The sequence below is a fragment of the Mobula birostris genome, chromosome 14, assembly GCF_030028105.1.
Source record: "Mobula birostris isolate sMobBir1 chromosome 14, sMobBir1.hap1, whole genome shotgun sequence".
Classification (NCBI taxonomy): domain Eukaryota; kingdom Metazoa; phylum Chordata; class Chondrichthyes; order Myliobatiformes; family Myliobatidae; genus Mobula; species Mobula birostris.
The window spans coordinates 54,459,006-54,478,990 of record NC_092383.1 but is presented as its reverse complement, the minus strand read 5'-3'; the positions used below and the strand labels follow the sequence as shown (position 1 = coordinate 54,478,990).

The following is a 19,985-nucleotide window of genomic DNA, read 5'->3' as shown; positions in this document are numbered from 1 at the left end:
ATGGGATCGCTCACCTGCTGCTGGTCCATGGTGGGAAGGTCTCCCTCGCCACCAGCTGCCACCCGAAACATTGCCATTGCCACTTGCCCCTGGCTCTGCTATGTTGTATTGGGCCACGGCAGGGTGTGAGCACTGTGGCGGGCCACTGTGAAACCGGCGGTGGCTGTAGCTGCGTCTGCCGTGTCTGCTTTCTGGAGCTGCCCTGCTGGCATTGGCAGCACCAGAAATTTTTTCTTGCTGGTGCTACAGTGGGGCTGAATTACTCAGTGATGGTGCTGAGGGATATGCTGTATGGTAATACGTATTTGTAAGGCCAGATGCGTGCCGTTCAAAAGTCAGTTTCAAGCATTATGTGCCGACTATAAATGCCTCTGTTGATTCACAAGCAGCAGCAATTGATAGATCTAATATAGAAGTGAACTGTGACAGTGTCAACAGCATCGGAGACAACCCGGGCTACACAGAGCACAAACAAACAAACCAACAGAGCCATGAATCATGCATAAATCCTGCAATCAGTGTCAAATGTGTGCTTTTCAACTGAAAAACACAATGTCCACTGCTATTCGCATTACATAGACAGACAATGCCAAAAGATACACCATTACTAAAGTCAAATAAGGCAAACAACAGATGCAAGGCTTTACCAGGAGTTGCACAAATCGTACTCTGACCATGCAATACCTCAATTAATTTGGCTACTGAATTTAAAACAAAAATCAACAGAATCACCGCTTGGAAGTCTAAGCAAAACCAGTAGGCTTAATAGCAGTAAATGTAATAGTTTAGGATTTGCAGGAAACATAAGGACTATGGGGTATCCACCACAAAATAATGATTATAATCAGCATAAGTCTAGGCCGAAATTTTTTAAAAATCAACTGCACTCACCATTGATGTTTTCAGAGAAGCACGATCCATCTGTTGTTGTGATTGGTGGCGAAAGCATCAATGATTTACTGGATGTGAAGTGCTTTGGTCCTCCGACTGTTTATGGCCAATAGGGCCAAGCTGCTGTTCCGAGCATCGCCGCTGCTGTTCCTTAGGTAGTTTTTGAGGCATCTGAGGCAAGAGAAACTCTGTTCGCATGAGGCAGATGTAACAGGCAGAGTCAGTGATATGCAGATTAGTTTTTATCAATCTATAAATGCATCGTGGTAGGGTCTCATTAGAGCTAGAAATTCCACTGTGTCATTCACTGTCTGTCCTTGCTTTTGTTTTGTTTCCAGCAGACGCCGAACCTGATGTAGCTCTGCAGTCAGGTTCACTTCAGTCACTCCATAGTATTGGGCCATTGGCCAAAGACAATTCTTGCCTAGGAAGAACTTGTGTTTGGGACTCAATGCTGAGATTCCAGTCAGAACACCTCCAGTCTCAATTAAGAACCGTCTTTTCATTTCAGTCAGACGTCTGTCTATAACCCGATAGAAACAGTGGTTGTGAAGGTCATCAGAGGATGTGACAGGTGTGTGTTCAGTTTGGGCCTTAACAACAAAATCATGTAGGCAGCGGGGTGGCTGGGCCTGTCTCCTTTCATGTGGTCTGCTCTGTATACCGGCCTTGACGCACAGGTCCCTAGCTCTTGCCTGAATTTCACTCCATGGGTCCTCTCCCCATTTTGCTGAGAGTGCATCGATAATAGACTAAGCCAAGTCCACAGCGGATGAAAGCTCCAAACTGGGAGATTGTAGCTGGTCTGACATGAACTTGGTGACTCGGAATAAATCCTCAAACAGAGTGAGAAGTAAAGCAAACTGCTCGTCAATCAGTCCATTTACAGCTCTAGCCTCCGTTTTCCTCCGTGCATTTGGTTGACCCATAATATCCTGTAGTGTAGCTAGAATGGCAGGGAATGATTTCCTTATAGCCCACAAAGCTGTATATTGCCTTGCCCAGCGTGTATCTGACAATTTCTTCAACTCCACGGGCTGTGCAGTTGATTCCAGTTCTCTCTGTTTCTTCATGAAAAGATCGTGGGCAACAGAGTTTGAAAAGAAGTTGTAAAGCAGCTGCACAGTTTCAAAAAACTCACCCGCCCGCTTGTTGTACATTGCTCACAACATCCACTAAAACAAGGTTCAGTCTGTGAGCATGGCAGTGTATATATAATGCCTGTGGGGCCTCTCTCCTGAACCTCTCTTGTACCCCGTTATTACACCCGGACATCACTGCCGCCCCGTCATAACACTGACGTGTATATCAATAACACACTGAGCGAGTGTCTGTTCAATGCTTTCAAAAAGCGACTCTGCGTCCAACTCTTCTGCTGGAGAGAAGTGCAGGAATTCTTCAAGCACTCTTTCGTTATTCAAATACCACACTACCACTGATATTTGCTCCTTTTTACTCAAGTCTTTACTTTCATCCACCATGATGGCAAAATGTCCAGCCTCCTTGATTTCTGCACTTATTTGACGTCTGACCATATCTGCCATAATACCCATAATTTCATTTTCGATATCGTGATGGGTGGTTTTTGTATTTCCAGGATTGTCCTCTATTTTTTTAGCTACAGTCTTATCAAACTGCCCAATTGCACCGAGCAACTCAACAAAGTTTCCCCTATTGCCAGATCCATCATCCTCCCGGTGTCCTCCCCGGGCAATGCCTTGGCACGCAGTATAGCGTAGAGACTCAACCACTGCTCTCATATACTCACGATTTTCTTGGATAATCTTTGCATGTCCTTTATCAAGCATATATCCCAATCTTGAACCGTCTTGTTTTCTCAATCTGAATTCGGCCCATGCCTCCATAGCAAACTTACAAGCTGCACGTACATGATGGGTTTTAAAAGCTGTTGTAGCTTTCCGCCAGTTGTGGTAACCGATGACAGTGAAGGTAGACTCAGAATGGAACCCATGTCCTCCACACAGGAAATGCCAGCAAGCAAAGCAGAAAGTAGTATCTTTCGTGATCAAATATTCCAGCCAGGAGTACAGGTCAAACCAGCCACGAATAAAACCCCTTTGCTGATTACCAAACTGTCGCAAAGGGTACTTTTTCAATGTTGGCCGATGGGGTCCTTCCTCAGGCTGCTGGCTAACATTGCTAACAGTATTCCCACTAGCACTAAGAGCAGCTTCATCAACGTTCTCTTCTGAATCACATTCCATTTCTTGTTCCTCTACTTCGTCCTCACACTCCTTCGATGAACTGCTGTCGTCCTCATCCCCACTTACTTCTTCCTGCATGTCACTTTCAATTAGGTCAGGCTCAGACTGAGACACCACTGATTCCTCTGGATGAGGTCGTTTTCTCATTAAAAATTGATCCATTTTTCACTCTGGCCAAAATAATGCACGTGCCAGGCCCACGCTAGCTTGTAAAAGCACAATGTGTTTGCGTGGCATCCGTTAGTCTCGTGAGACTATGGATCTGTACCTGGATCCTACACAATGTATGTATGCTATCAATCTCTCGCGTGAGTGAGAAGGAGTGACATCACCACCTTAAGTGATCTTAGGTCAGCTTAACTGATCTGAGTGAGGACAGCAACGGCAAGACATTGACAATGAACGAATAAGTAGAAGTGTAGAGTGGATCTGACCTGAGACCAGCACAGAGTTTATAACTTTATTGCTGCGTGGGTGCTATGGTAATTGGGGGCGCTGTTTCACTAGATCAACTGGAGAAACAAGTTGTATTCAAAACCATACAGAGAAAGCAGCTGCAATTTGTATGTCAGATTTCAGTTAATTTCTTGCTGGTGCTATTGTAATTTCTGCTGGTGCTATAGCACCAGCAAGCACCACCTCAGCGCCACCACTGCCCACCAGACAGTCATGGCTTCAGCATCGAGGTAAAGAGTTGTCCCCGGCACATCCATACGGGCCCCCCAGTGGGACAGCAGGTCCAGACCAGTGATGCAGGCCAGCCACACCTTGTGCTTCTCTGTGTTGTTCCCCACCGCAATACGCAGCCACCTCTTCCCTCTCATCGCCGCACGGTCGCCGGAGTTCAAAGTCAGCTGGATCGCCATCATTGTCCACCCAGGTGGGATGGCTGGCCTGTGTCGGGGAGGACACCTGGACGGATGATGGTGATGGTTGACCCCCGCATCCACCAATGCATGGCATCTGACGCAGTCCACCTACAAGCCTTGCTCTTCACCCAAATGACCCACCTGGAGTGGCGACAACGGAGGCATTCTGCTGGGGGTTTCGGGCGGCACTGCCCATTCGGTGTTTCCTGATGTCTGCGCTGGGCTGTAGCAGTCCCGGGGCCAAGCGGCCTGCCCCGCCACACCAGTAGCAGAGATCACTCTGTGGGACGCAATGGGGCTGGCGCGGCGCTGGCTGCGCCCGTCCCACGGGCCCATTCTCGTCGGTGTCCTCCTCCACCTCAGTGACACAAGCCTGGGCTTACAGCGAGTGGGCTGATGCTGGAACACCTTAGGGAGGGGGCTAAGTTTGCTTCTGCCCTCTCCGTCTCAGCCAGCGATGATGGTGATGTTAGGGGAACATGCTACTGAAGGCACTACAGCGTCAGAGCCTTTACAAAGGCGTGGAGGGCAAGCTCTTCCTGGGAACTGGGGGTGGCCATGACAAGCACAGTGGTGAAGATCTGCTGTTAACGCCCTCAGGCTGTCTCGCACGCGTCGCTGCCTGCTGCCCAGATCTTCCCTCATTGCTTCCTCCAATGGCCTCTGCTCGAAATGCCACTATGAGCGCCCTATAGTCACGCTTCTGGGCCAGCGTTAGGTCGAGGAGGGCCTGCAGGGCATCCCTGTCCAGCGCCAGAGCAAGGTGCACTGCGCCATGCAGCAAGCGTGACTTGCACCAGGTAAGACTTCAGGTGGAGGGTACCATTGTATCCCGGGAGCTTCAGGGTGGACTTTGTGGCGTTAATTGCTGGGGCCCATTAATCCCTTCCGTTCTCCGGCGGCGTGGGTGGTGCCTCCCATGGCTGCGGCATCTTCGATTCCCCGGCATGGGCCGCAAGGGAGTGGGGGTGACGTGCTCCGGCATGACCCCTGGGTTGGGAAACCTGGGCACACTTGCCCCATTGCGGTTTCCTGGGAAGACACAGTGCTCGGCTCCCAGGTTCTTCCTGCGGAGTCAGTGTCCCGTCTTCAGGTGCCCGGCCTGGGACTGCGTTGGCGACATTCTGCTCGGTCCCTCGACTTGTTCCCTGGGTCTTCAGGTGCTCCATCCGACTCTGTAGCTCTTCAATTTCGCTGTCAGTTTCTAATCCCACTCCTGACACCAATGTGGCGAGCATTCGGTCCATGAAGACAAATAAGAGCTCGATTATCTCAACTGACATTTTTATTGTGACAGTCAGAGCACAGTAGCTCAGTGAGAACCAACACAGTCACATACAGACAGGATTGGTGATAATTACACACCCCAGTTACAGTCAGGGTGACCCACAAACACACAAGTGAACAACTATAACCCGAGCTAAACTGTAACAGTAAATGAACTTTAACATCTCACCATAATCCCACAGACAAGAACAATTTATAGCGCTGGCCACTAGGAATGCTGGGGCTAGCAGGCAACCAGGCCTCTGAGTGCCACAATATGTTTGGGAAGGTCCTGGTTTCTTCTGGCACTACATCAAAGGCAGTTAGAAAGCAGAACTTTATCTTTTAGTTGCCATCCCATTGGTACACGAGGACAAAAGGCTTGAGTGGAGACTAGGCATTTGCCACCACAAAAGTAAATACTAGGAGCCTATCATTTGCTCAAATGTTTGTCAAAACAACTTGCTTCTATCCTCCACCAAAGCACTGATTAACAGAAGTCAGGAAAAGGATGATCCTCCAGGTAATTTACTGCTGACTACTCCGGGGTTTCTAGCTAGTTCTTCAGTTGTTGGCTGAGTTTATCAATCCTGATTGGGCAGTTACTCAAAGTGGACTGATCTGTATTCCAACATGGCTAATATGTGATTTGAACTGAATTGAATTGACTTTATTACTCACATCCTTCATATACATGAGGAGTAAAAATCTTTACGTTCAGTCTCCATTCAAATGCGCAATTATAGTAATTTATAATAAATATTACATACAACAGGATAGTTAATATAACATAGAAAACAGTTGTGACAGCATGAATTAATCAGTCAGATGGCCTGGTGGAAGAAGCTGTCCCGGAGCCTGTTGGTCCTGGCTTTTATGCTGCGGTACCATTTCCCGGATGGTAGCAGCTGGAATAGATTGTGGTTGGGGTGACTCGGGTCCCCAATGATCTTTCGGGCCCTTTTTACACACCTGTCTTTGTAAACGTCCTGAATAGTGGGAAGTTCACGTCTACAGATGTGCTGGGCTGTCCATACCACTCTCTGCAGCGTCCTGCGATTGAGGGAAGTACAGTTCCCATACCAGGCAGTGATGCAGCCAGTCAGGATGCTCTCACTTGTGCCCCTGTACAAAATTCTTAGAATATGAGGGCCCATATCAAACTTCCTCAACCATCTGAGGTGAAAGAGGCGCTGTTGTGCCTTTTTCATCACACAGCCGGTATGGACAGATCACATGAGATCCTCGGTGATGTTTATGCTGAGGAGATTAAAGCTGTTCATCGTCTCGACCCCAGATCCATTGACGTCAATACAAGTTAGCCTGTCTCCCTTCCTCCTGTAGTCCACAACCAGCTCTTCTGTTTTTGCAAGGTGAAGGGAGAGGTTGTTTTCTTGACACCACTATGTCAGGGTGATAACCTCCTTTCTGTAGGCTGTCTCATTATTATTTGAGATTAAGCCAATCAGTGTTGTGTTGTCAGCAAATTTAATTTGCAGTTTGCCTTCTCTGCCTCCTGCAGGAGATGATGATAGCAAGTGTGGTTGGGTAGTATCAGAGGTACGGAGTCTATCTCCTGCTGTTTACACTGGGTCTCAAAGGTAACCCAGGTGTTACCAGGTGTGCCTTCTCCATTTGAGACAGGGATTCCCAAAAGTCAATGGGAATGCTACCTTTTTTCTTAAGGCATCATTAAAAGCCTTAACTTGTTTCCTCTGAACCATCTGGTATTACCTTGCCATGATAGAACTCAGAATAGAGAATGTGTTTTGCAAGCCTTGTGTTGGGTGGATGAACAGCATGACCTCCTGACCACAGCCCACTGAACAGAATTAGGAACTTGATGCAGAGGGTGTCAGGCTGGGAAAGGTCACTGACATTGCTTTACTTGTCTCTCCAATGGATTAGGAAGGTTTTGATAAGACAGCATTGGTGACATCTGGTTACCTACAACTCATGTCAAAGTAAATCAAAGCCAAAGTACATTTACTATCAAAGTACATATATATCACCGTATACTACCCTGAGATTCATTTTCTTGCAAGCATCTACAGCAAAATAAAGAAATACAATAGAATTTATGAAAAACTATATATAAACAAATCCAACAAAAAACAAAACAAAATAAGACCAATTGTGCAAATAAGATAATTAATACTGAGAACATGGGTTGTAAAGGATCTGTAGGTTTTGAAATCAGTGCTGAGTGAAGCTATCCATGCTAGCTCAGGAGCCTGATGCTTGAAGCGTAATAACTGTTCCTGAGCTTGCTCAGCATCCTGTCGAGGGTGAAGGGAGCATGGCCTGGGGGCATCCTGTAGAGGGCGAAGGGAGCATGGCCTGGATGGTGGATGCTACTTTCTTGTGGCAGCACTCCTTGTAAATGTACTCAATGGTGAGGGGGCTTTGCCTGTAATGGACTGGGCTGCAACCACCACTTTCTATAGCCTTTTGAACTTTGTTTTTATGAACTTCTTATATAGAAGAAAGCTGATGAGATTGGCAGCAGGTTATATAATCTATCGGCTCACTGATGTACCAATCTGCTGCAATTACAATTACAAGACACTGCACTGTGTTCCTTGCATGCCGAGTTCCCAAAATGCCCTATGCTGGCAAACAAAGACAGTGAATTGAACCCTATCTCTGAATGTCGAGGGCAGTTTCCATACAGATCAGGATGACCCCCACTCTGCGCTACGTTGTCTGAAATTAGCAAGTAGTGTTGTTATCTGGGTCAGAGAGAGGAATATTACTGGGATTCTAATGCTATCCCTTCTCAGTGATTTGCACAAGGATATTAGTGAGTGGTGTCTAATACTACATGTATATTCACAATGAATTCATGCATAGAATTCGTAGAACATAGGGCATACAGTACAGGAGGAGGCTTTTCAGCCCAAGATGTCTGTGCTGAACACAATGCCAAACTACACTAAATCTCTTCTGTCTGAACATGATCCATATCTCCTCATTCCCTGCGTATGCATTTCCCTGTCTAAAAGCTTCTTAAACACCACTATCATGTAGTGGGATGACCTGAGTGGAGAGAACTATTCAGAAAACACATAATTTCCCTCGGTATGTCTGCTGTATGAACAAAGCCAGATATAAAGCAAATAATTATGGTAATAGAGCAACACTTTAAAGAGACCTAACACTCATACGAATTCACTGCAGTCCACGTTCCTATGTTTATCTTTGTTGATTCAATAGAAGCCTTCTCTCTTCCTATTTTTTTCCGTGAGGCAAATCTAACGAAGTCTTAGCACATGCTCAGTGGTTGTGGGTTCACAGTACAAATGCACCATCAGTTGGGGAAAAATAAATTTTAAGGACTACTATTTTGTGGGTGTGTAAAAAATGCCTGAAATTATGAAAAACCATAAAAATTAATATCAGTGAAGGAAGCAGTGCTAGCTTTTGCTCCAGAGTGATTCAAAACTAGTCTCATGGGGTCTCACCTTACCCATTAAATAGAAGTCTTTCTTTGTTTTAAACCCCTAAATCATCTTCTACTTTAAAAATTACCCACTTTAACCTCGCAATATACAATAGTCCCTTCCTCTAGCCCATCTGTTTTTAAAGAAAACTCTTCAAACCTCCAGTCTGTAGAATCACACCCAGCTCCACCCTAAATGACTGGGAATGTAATGAACTGCATGCAGTGATTTACATTTAGCTTTTATGTTGAAGATTAATAATAAAGTTATTGTTGTTTGCAATTAATTTTAGCCTTGAATTCTGATTCAATACTAAATTAAAATCTTACTAATCTAAAACAATACTTCTATAAAATGACAGAGATTGATTTCACTGGCTGTCCATTTCGTTTCTCAGTCCAGCTGCTGTTAACTGCCATGTTGCTACACGTTAGCACTTACAGCAGAACTAAATGGTTTGATCTGTTGTGCTACTGCACTGATTAACATCAGCTGTAATACTGAAAACATTTATCTACATGGTCTTTATAACCAGAAGGCTTTTCAAAATAGCCTGATAATTTGATTAATCTGCCGTAACACTAAATTGAAAGATTATGTTTTGCTGTGCAAGGAATGTGTAATTGGTTACTGCAACTTTAACGACGAAGTTGCTTAACTGCTACTTTGGTAAAACACCCCTGAAGTATTTTGGTAATTGCTTATTTTGACGTTTAAGGTACAAGAGCTAAATTGTTAACAGTCTCCAGTAAGGAGTAACTTGAATCATTGTGCAGGGCATGAATCCTATCACCTCTTACCAAGTGAAATCGAGTGACATGGGTGACAATAGGGCTTCACTTCCAGATGAGCTCAGTGCCTTCTATGTTCAATTTGGCCATCAAAACATGGAGGAACTATCATGAACTCCCACAGTCTTTGATGGTCCTGTGATTTCAGTCTCTGAGTCCTTTGTGCGAGCATCCTTCAGGGTGGTGAACCCACGTAAGACATCCAACCTAGATGGGGTACCTGGCCAACTACTAAAGAACCGTGCTGATCAACTGCCTGGGGTACTCACTGATATCTTTAACCTTTCCCTTCGGCAGTCTGAGGTACCCACCTCTTTCAAGCAAGCTTCAGTTATACTGGTACCAAAGAAGAACATGATAACCTTCCTCAATAACTATCGTCCAGTAGCACTTACATTCACAGTGATTAAGTATTTTGAGAAGTCAGTGATGAAACATATCAACTCCTGCCTGAGAAGCGACTTGGATCCGTTCCAATTTGCCCACCGGCACAACAGTTCCACAGCAGATGCCATTTCATTGGCTCTACACTAAATCATGGAACATCTGGACAGCAAAGGTGTATCCATCAGGATGCTCTTCATCATTTAATGCTATCATCCCCTCCAAACAGATCAATAATATTCCAATCCTTGGCCTCGATAGATGCTTATGCAAATGGATCCTCAATTTTCTCATTTGCAGACTCAAGCCAGATCAAATTAGCACCAACATCTCCTCCACAATTCCCATCAGCACAGGCGACTTAGATGGTTGCGTGCCTAGCCCCCTGGTCTCCTTGCTTTACGTTGATGATTATGTGTGGCTAAACACAGATCCAATGCCATATTTTTTGCTGATGACACAACTGCCATAGGCCAAATCAAAGGTGGTGATAAGTCAACATATATGTAGAAGGGAGATTGAAAATCTAAACAACTACAACCCTGTACTCATTATTAGTGAAACGAAGAAGCTGATTGTTGACTTTAGGAGGAGGAAACCAGAGGTCCATGAGCCAGTCATCATCAGAGAATCAGAGGTGGTGAGCGACAGCAACTTTAAATTCCTCCATGTTATCATTTCAGAGGATCACTTCTGGGCCCTGCAGATAAGTACAATTATGAAGAAAGCATGGCAGTGCCTCTACTTCCTTAAGGGTTTATGAAGATTTGGCATGACATCCAAAACTTCAACAAACTTCTATAGATCTGCAGTGGAAAGTATATTGACTGGCTGCGTCACAGTCTGGTATGAAAACACTAATGGAAGATCCTACAAAAGGTAGTAGATACGGGCCAGTCCATCATGGTTAAAACCCTCCCCACCATTGAGCACATCTACGTGGAGCGTTGTCGCAGGAAAGCAGCACCCATCATCAGAAACCAGCACCGCCCCCCCCCCACCCAGGTCATGCTCTCTTCTCACTGCCGCCATCAGGAAGTAGGTACAGGAGCCTCAGAACTCACACCACCAGGTTCAGGAACAGTTATTAACACACAACCATCAGGGCTTGAAGCAAAGGGGATAACTTCACTCAACTTCACTGGCCCCATCACTGAACTGTTCCTACAACCTTTGGACTCACTTTCAAGGACTCTTCATCTCACATTCTCAATATTTATTGCTGATTATTATTTTTTTCCCTTTCTTGTTGCACTTGAACAGCTTGTAGTCTTTTGCAGCACTGGTGTCTGCCCTGTTGCTGCAGTCTACCATTGATCCTAGTGTGGCTATTGGGTTTGGGGTGATGCGATCCCCAACACTGTCTGTAAGCAGTTCTCCCTGTGACCACGTGTCTTTCCTCTGGGTGCTCTGGTTTCCTACCACAGTCCAAAGGTGAACCAGTTGGTGGGTTAATTGGTTATTGTAAATTGTCCCATGATTAGGCTAGGATTAAATCAGGGGTTGCTGGGCACCACAACTTGAAGGGCCAGAAGAGCCTATTTCACGCAAGAAAATGAATCTCAGGGTTGCATATGGTGACATATCTGTACTTTGACAATAAATTTCCTTTGAACTTAGAAATGTAATCATTTTACTGACTACTTTAAAAGAAATATCAATTATATATTTCTCATGAGTTGATTGATACTAATTTTTAGAACTTCAAAATGGTAGACAAACATTTATGATTATTGAAAAAGCCTAAGCAAATGAGATAATAGGATATGCTGAAATATATGGATTAACAGAGCAAAGTGAAGAAGCAGTTACCATTATTTTACATGGGAAAAATCTTTGAGCCTTCCCATACCCAAAAAATAACCTACCAAATCATACCAAATAACACAGAAAACCTATAATAACACTAACATATAGTAAAAGAAGGAATGATATGATAAATACACAGCCTATATAAAGTAGAAATAATGTATGTACAGTGTAGTTTCACTGAACAGAATTAGGAAGATTAAGCCAAAACCAATTTGTAGAAAAAAATCAGCACATACACGCATGTGCACGTCATGAATGCACGCGTCACGCATGTGCACACAGGTGCCCGCGCAAGGCTTCATGGTCATGGTAGTCTACCTCAGGGTAAACACAAGTGTCCCGTATTTGACTGCTACTTTTGTCCCTTATTTGGGACTGAGAAAGTTGACAACCTTAGTGGGGAGAGAGGCAGCAACTGGAGAAGAAATGATCAAGTTGGGTGCCCAAAGGTTTGGGGGAGCCTTGGTTTGTTAAAAACAGGGGCAAACTCAACAACATTAGTGAACCTACTTTCAGTCAAAACTTCAAACCCTGGCCTTGTCTGGTTACTTGAGAAGCCCGAGAGGAGGGTTCAATGTTTTGACTGAAAGCAGATTCTCCAGTTTGCCCCAACATCAGCCAAGGTTACTGTGCTGAATTCTAGCTGGCTCATGGATACTGCAGTTGGTAAAGAGAAGACAATGGAATGTTTGGAAACGTGGGCAACACGGTAGCACACTGGCTAGCACAATGCTTTTACAGCGGCAGTGGCCCAGCCGCTGCCTGTAAGGAGTTTGCACATTCTCCCCATGATTGAGTGGGTTCCCTTTAGATGTTCAGGCTTCCTCCTTTCAAAGGCATGCGGGTTCGTAGGTCAATTGGTCACATGGTGTAATTGGTCACATTGGTGTAATTGGTCACACGGTGTAATTGGTCACATGGTGTACTTGGTCACATGGTGTGATTGGTCACATGGTGTAATTGGGCACATGGTGTAATTGGTTGCATCGGTGTAATTGGGCACATGGTGTACTTGGTCACATAGTGTGATTGGTCACATGGTATAATTGGTCACATGGTGTACTTGGTCGCATAGGTGTAATTGGTCACACGGTGTAATTGGTCGCATGGTGTAATTGGTCCCATAGGTGTAATTGGTCACATGGTGTAATTGGTCACACGGTGTAACTGGGCACATGGTGTAATTGGTCACATGCTGTAACTGGTCACGGTGTAATTGGGCAGTGTGGTGTAATTGGTCACATGGTGTAATTGGCACATGGTGTAATTGGTCACATGGTGTAACTGGGCAGTGTGGTGTAATTGGTCACATGATGTAACTGGTCACATGGTGTAATTGGTCACGGTGTAATTGGGCACATGGTGTAATGGTCACATGGTGTAATTGGTCACATGGTGTAACTGGGCAGTGTGGGTGCGTTGGGCAAGAAGGGGCTGTTTTGGTGCTATACCTCCAAATAAATTTTTAAAAATTAACAGAAATCAAAGAAGAGAAATTAAGTAACACTAACGTTGAAGAAGGCAGCAGAGAGATTCCTATAAAAGTGGAAAGGAGCTCTGCAACATCAGTTACGATGACAAGGTGGCCAGGAACCTGTAGTAACTGTGCTGGGTGGCTATCGGTCATGATGCTGATGACCTTCTGAGTCATTTGGGTCAATCTAGTGGGTGTCTGTCTGGTGCCATATTGTAAAATAGTATATTCCTGAGAGTGGCCAATAATGATTTCAAACTGTAATAATTTCTCCAGCAATGCTCCACCATGCATTCACTAGATCTGAGGCAGCTCAATTTCCAGGACTATCATTTTACTCATTTGATCCATGTCTAGTGCTGCAAACAAGCAGGACTCATGCCAGGAAATTCCTGGATTGATGCAGAAAAGCCTGGAAATGGTCACTCTACATATGGTTGAGAATAGACTTTGAACATCAGGAACCTGATCACGCTTCGAAGCTAAAATATAGCAGGAGTTGATTAGGAAAGAAATAGATACCATTTTTGTAACCTAAATCTTCCCTGAATGTGAAAGTGAGGAACTCTGGCAATATCAGACAAGTATAATAATGCCTGATGTTCAGGAGACGTGTCAGAAATAAAAACATTGAAGCTAGGGCTGTTATTAAAAACATTTGAAGTACGAAACGGAGATAGCCTATGATTCAAACCAGGAACACATTTCATGCTTGTAGCTAATGCCTAGGGAATAAGATTGGTAGTGAATGCAAGGAGAACACAAAAAGAGAGTTCAGCTTGCAACAAGGGAGTTGCCAAGATTCCAGTGCCTTCATTGCTTGCCCACAACTCGCTAAGCCTAACTCGTACATCTTTGGAGTGTGGGAGGAAACTGGAGCACCTGGAGGAAGCCCACACGGTCATGAGGAGGACATACAAACTCCTGACAGGCGGTGGGGGGAGTCTAATCCCAATCAATGATCACTGGCGCTGCAGAGGTGAGTGTGCTAACCGCTGTGCTGCCAGGCCACCTTGGCACCATTAGGATATCTGCCTGACATGGGATAAAATGTAAGCTGCTGCAACTGCTTGTCGCAAGGTGAAAGACCAATCCAGGTCACAAAGGTAATGACGTTTGACAAAACTGCAGCATTGAATGTTAGAAGTTAACAAAATCCTAAAGTCAGATGATGTGATCACTCAATCACCAACCCAAAAACTGATGCAGTGTCATCAATCACAATATGCAACAACGAGGACGAAGGAGGGCAGCCTACCTCTTCCTTCTCCCCACGACATTACCCAATTGCAGATGGTAAATGAATGGAGAACTCCCTATTAGTCTCAGCTAAAATTAAACTGAGCTTTAAAGGTGAAAGGACACGTTGTTTCTTTGCTCCAACAAGTTCTCATTGCATTTGCAATCTAACAAAAATAACGAGTACTTTTTAAGATACCTTTGGCAGAGTACAATTTTACTTTCTCAGACCCTGTGCATATTAAGGGATTGATGTGTAATACGTAATGTACTCAGAAACAAGGGTGCTCTCAGTGATCTTGTGTCCAGATGAAGCATAAGTGCACAATGTATGCTCAGAAACCTCTTTGGCAATGACACAAGTTTTCATGGAGCATCAGAGGAATGATGTAAGAAATCTGAGTAAACCCATCTCCTCATAGAAGAATTCTTGTTCTGTCTATCAAGTCTCAGAGAGACCAGGGGCAAGTAAAGTAGAAGAAGTATCTGGTTTATACAAACCTGGATGTACGTGAATACACCCAACATGTTTATTGGCTCATCCCACCATGGCAGAGAATGAAGGTATTCAGCGAAACGGTCTCCCAATCTGTCTCGGGTCTCGCCAATATATAAAAGGCCACATCGGGAGCACCAGACGCAGTATATCACCTCAGCCGACTCACAGGTGAAGTGTCGCCTCACCTGGAAGGACTGTTTGGGGCCCTGAATGGTGGTGAGAGAGGAAGGGCACGTGTAGCACTTGTTCTGCTTACTCGGATAAGTAGGGACAGAAATTGGTGGGAAGGGATGGGGGGGGAACGAATGGACAAGGGAGTCGCGTAGGGAGTGATCCCTGTGGAAAGCAGGGTGGGGGGAGGGAAAGATGTGCTTAGTGGTGGGATCCCGATGGAGGTGGCGGAAGTTACAGAGAATTATATGTTGGACTCGGAGGCTGGTGGGGTGGTAGGTGGGGTGGTAACTCCTCTGTAAGGAGATTGTATGTCCTCCACGTGGAATACATGGGTTTTCCCCAGGTCCTCCAGTTTCCACCCACAGTCCAAAGACGCATGAGCTGGGTTCATCGGTCACTGTAGGTTAGGTTAGACTTAAATCGGTGTTGCTGGGCGGTATGGATCAAAGGGCCAAAAAGGCCTATTCCATGCTGTGTCTCTAAATAGATAGATAGATTGATAGATGAATAAATGCATACATACATAATTGATTGATAGATTGACAGACAGATGAATAAATACATAGACAGATAAATAAACAAATAACAGCTGGTAAAGATTTGGCATGTCATCTAAAACTTTGACTAACTTCTATAGATGTGTGTTGGAGAGTATATTACCTGGTTGCATCACAGCCTGGTATGGAAACACCAATGCCCTTGAATGGAAAAGCCTACAAGAAGTAGTGGATACAGCTCAGTTCATCACGTGTAAAGCCCTGTCCACCATTGAACACATCTACGTGGAGCACTGTCACAGGAAAGCAGCATCCATCATCAGCGGCCCCACCATCCAGACCATGCTCTCTTCTTGCTGCTGCCATCAGGAAGGAGATACAGATCCCTCACCAACAGGTTCAGGAATAGTTGTTACCCCTCAACCATCAGGCTCTTGAACCAAAGGGAAAAACTTAACCCACCCTAATACTGAACTGTTCCCACAACCTATGTTTCACTTTCAATGAGTCGGCATCTCATGTTCTCAATATTTATTGCTTAATTATTTATTATTATTATTGTTTTTCTCCTTTTATATTTGCAAAGATTGTTGTCATTTGCACATTGGTTCTTTGTCCATCTTCTTGTGTACTTTTTCATAGATTCTATTTGTTTTTGTTTTTATTTCCTGTGAATGAATCTCAGGGTAGGATATGGTGACATATATGTAGTTTGATAATAAATTTACTGTGAAGTTTGAACAACACCAGTTCAGGAACAGTTATTACCCCACGTGACGAAGGCCCGTCACTAACTACGGACAGCACATGGGGCACTCGGTAAAACACTCATCCCCAGCAGTAATAGTGACTGGGTCTGAACCAGAGCTGCTGCATGGAGCTGTCTCATTTCGAGGCAGCAGCAACCTGCACAGGTGTGCTGATGGTGGAGGATACCATCTTTAATTGGATAATTGAGTTAATTAGCTTTTGGATGGTCTAGGGGGAGGGGCTTAGCAGTTATAAGCCTCAGGTTACCAAGGCTTTGGGGTTAGTTTTCTTTGGTGTTTAGTCTGAGGGTGGCTGGTGAGCACTGTGAGGGTCATGTTTTTTGACTTCTCCAGTGCGTTCAACACCATCCGCCCTGCTCTGCAGGGGAAGAAGCTGACAGCGATGCAGGTGGATGCTTCCCTGGTGTCATGGATTCTTGATTACTTGACTGGCAGACCACAGTACGTGTGCTTGCAACACTGTGTGTCCGACAGAGTGATCAGCAGCACTGGGGCTCCACAGGGGACTGTCTTGTCTCCCTTTCTCTTCACCATTTACATCTCAGACTTCAACTACTGCACAGAGTCTTGTCATCTTCAGAAGTTTTCTGATGACTCTGCCATAGTTGGATGCATCAGCAAGGGAGATGAGGCTGAGTACAGGGCTACAGTAGGAAATTTTGTCATATGGTGTGAGCAGAATTATTTGCAGCTTAATGTGAAAAAGACTAAGGAGCTGGTGGTAGACCTGAGGAGAGCTACCTGGGGATACCAATTGACAATAAACTGGACTGGTCAAAGAACACTGAGGCTGTCTACAAGAAGGGTCAGAGCCGTCTCTATTTCCTGAGGAGACTGAGGTCCTTTAACATCTGCTGGACAATGCTGAGGATGTTCTACAAGTCTGTGGTGGCCAGTGCTATCATGTTTGCTGTTGTGTGCTGGGGTAGCAGGCTGAGGGTAGCAGACACCAACAGAATTAACAAACTCATTCGTAAAGCCAGTGATGTTGTGGGGATGGAACTAAACTCCCTGATGGTGGTGTCTGAAAAGAGGATGCTGTCTTAGTTGCATGCCATCTTGGACAATGTCTCCCATCCACTACATAATGTACTGGTTGGGCACAGGAGTACATTCAGCCAGAGACTCATTCCACCCAGATGCAACACAGAGTGTCATAGGAAGTCATTCCTGCCTGTAGCCATCAAACTTTACAACTCCTCCCTTGGAGGGTCAGACACCTGAGCCAATAGGCTGGTCCTGGACTTATTTCCTGGCATAATTTACATATTACTATTTAATTATTTATGGTTTTATTACTACTTGATTATTTATGGTGCAACTGTAATGAAAACCAATTTCCCCCAGGATCAATAAGGTATGACTATGACTATGACCCCAAGTTTTTTGTGACATATGGTGGTAGTGGTGGGATCAGTTTTTCTTTGGTATCCTTTGTCTCTGTGTCCCATGGCAGCTGTGTCAAGTCTATGAAAGGTGTCTCTCAGGAATCAGGTTCTAGGACCAGTCTTCCTGCTCCTTCACCTTTACCCCTGGCAGCTGGAGGGCTGGGAGGCAAGCCCACCTCCCGCTGCAGCTGCGATCCTGCTGCCACCAGGTCCTGTGCCAGCTGCACGTGCTCATGGATGTACCGCTGTGAAGCTGGGTTGTTGACCCGGTTATCCTCGTCTGGTGCCACATCCTGCAAGTACACCAGGTCATGGCGGGTCACACTGAAGATGGGCAAGCTGTGCAAGAAGGTAATGTGCTGCTCCAGGACAGGATCTGTCCCTCGCTGGCCGGCATGCAGAGTCTGCAGCTGCCTCTGGGTGTTCGAGTACGTGGGGTCCTCCAGCACAAACCGTTCCCTCAGCTCCTGTCTACTGAAGTACCGGAAAGGGTTCTTTCTCTCCCCCACCGACTGGCGAATCAGCGAATCCTTGAAGATCTGCCTCCTGTGGATCTTTTCCTCCACACTGCCACGGGTGACCAGGCGGTAGATGAGCACCTCTTCGGTCTGCCCAATTCTGTATGCCCTGTCCACGGCCTGGGCGTCGCTGCAGGGTTCCAGCTGGGGTCAACGATCACTACCCGGTTGGCAGCGGTGAGGATGAGGCCCACTCCACCCACCTGGGTGGTGAGTACGAAGACTGAGCAGTGGGAGTAGCGCTGGAAACTCTCCACCACCTCCTGCTGCTCAGGCAAGGCCATGGTGCCATCTATGCGGGCCATCTGGAAGCCCCTGGCGGTCAGCACCCTCTGGACAATGTCTAGCATCTTGCGTGACTGGGAGAAGACCAGGGTCCGGTGGCCCTCCTCCCTCAGCCTCTCCAATAAACCCAGCAGGAAGACCAACTTGCCCGACTCTTGGACCAGCAGAGACCTGATGGATGTCATAGCCGTCACCATCACCCGCCTCCAGCCCCAGTTCCCCCCAGACTCTCCTGCTGCCAGAGGTAAATTGACACTCTACCACCATCAGCGGATAACTTGACTCACCACAATGCTGAACAAATCCCACAATCTACAATCTCACTTTCAAAGACTCTATAACTCATATTTTTGGTATTATTTATTTTTATTTACACTGTTTGTTTTCTTTGCACATTGGTTCTTTGTCAGTTTTTGTTTATGTGTAGTTTTTCATTGATTCTCTTGTATTTCTTTGTTCACTGTAATCCACAGGGATGTGATGTATTAATCTCCAGAGAAAAGGGGAGGGGAGGGAATCAGCCTATTAACTACCTTTGTGGGTAGCTGCACCAGGCTTTGCATTGACTCTGGGTGTGCTAGCTCTTCAGTGCCTTTGCTGCTCAAGATGGTCTTCTGGATGAGATGGCACAGAGCTGTGATGTCTGTTAACCCCATGGCTCAGACCTGCTGCTTTTTTGGGTTTGAGGATAGCACAGTGAATTATGTGTCAGGTTAGGGTTTAGGGACAGGGATGAGAGAATGTTAGAGGTCCAGGGCAGTAAAGGAAGGTCGGGGCAGGAGCCGGTGTTCGGAGTGCGTTATGGTCCGGGGATGGGCAGCAGGCTCTGAGACCAGTAATCCCCAGGTCAGAGGCTCTTACAGGTAGGGATCGTGGGTCTGGTGTCTGCCTGCCCAATGTCACTAGGGTCAGAGGTCTGTGTGAGTCCAGAGTTGAGGCCTGAAGGTCAAACCCATGATCTGAGAGTCCTGGGTTCAATACCGAGACGCTGGCATCATCCTGAGGGCAAAGCTTAAGTTTGGAGTTTAAGCCTTGGCAATGCCAATGGTAGAAGCCCAAAGGACACAGACCAATGTCAGTGAGACCGTAGTTAGCGACTCAAAGGTCAGAGGTTAAAAGCTTAATGTCTGAGAGCCCGTGAATCTGGGCCAGGGCTTGGAGGTTGGAGGCCCAATGTTTATGAGTCAGAGAGTCTGGAGCAAAGACTGGAGGCCTGAAGGTGGCCTGCCTGATGTTGGTGGCCGGTTTGTGACTGGGTAGGAGGGTGGAAAAGGGGCTTTGTTTTGCTGTTGTTGTCTTGTTTTGTTGTTGCTAATTGTGTTGTTCTGCTGAACACTGAGGACATGCAATGTTGACACCAGAATGTGTGGTGGCACTTGCCGGCTGCCCCCTACACATTCTTGGGTGTGTTGGTTGTCAATGCAATGATAAATAAAGCTGAATTGGCTCTGTGCTGTAAA

At 45.8% G+C, this 19,985-nt stretch overlaps 1 protein-coding gene across 3 annotated transcripts in view; it reads right to left on the bottom strand.

Annotated features, from left to right (window-relative positions):
- Positions 1-19,985, bottom strand: part of LOC140209914 (tetraspanin-18-like) — a 159,688-nt gene that overhangs the window by 69,579 nt on the left and 70,124 nt on the right. The window contains exon 1 of one of the 3 annotated variants that reach the window (XM_072278578.1): positions 892-1,288. The exons of the other annotated variants lie outside the window; for them this stretch is intronic. Coding sequence (XP_072134679.1) covers positions 892-949 — 58 coding nt within the window. The 5' untranslated portion in view covers positions 950-1,288. Of the gene's footprint in view, positions 1-891; positions 1,289-19,985 lie in introns of those variants that run through there. 3 annotated transcript variants of the gene reach the window in all.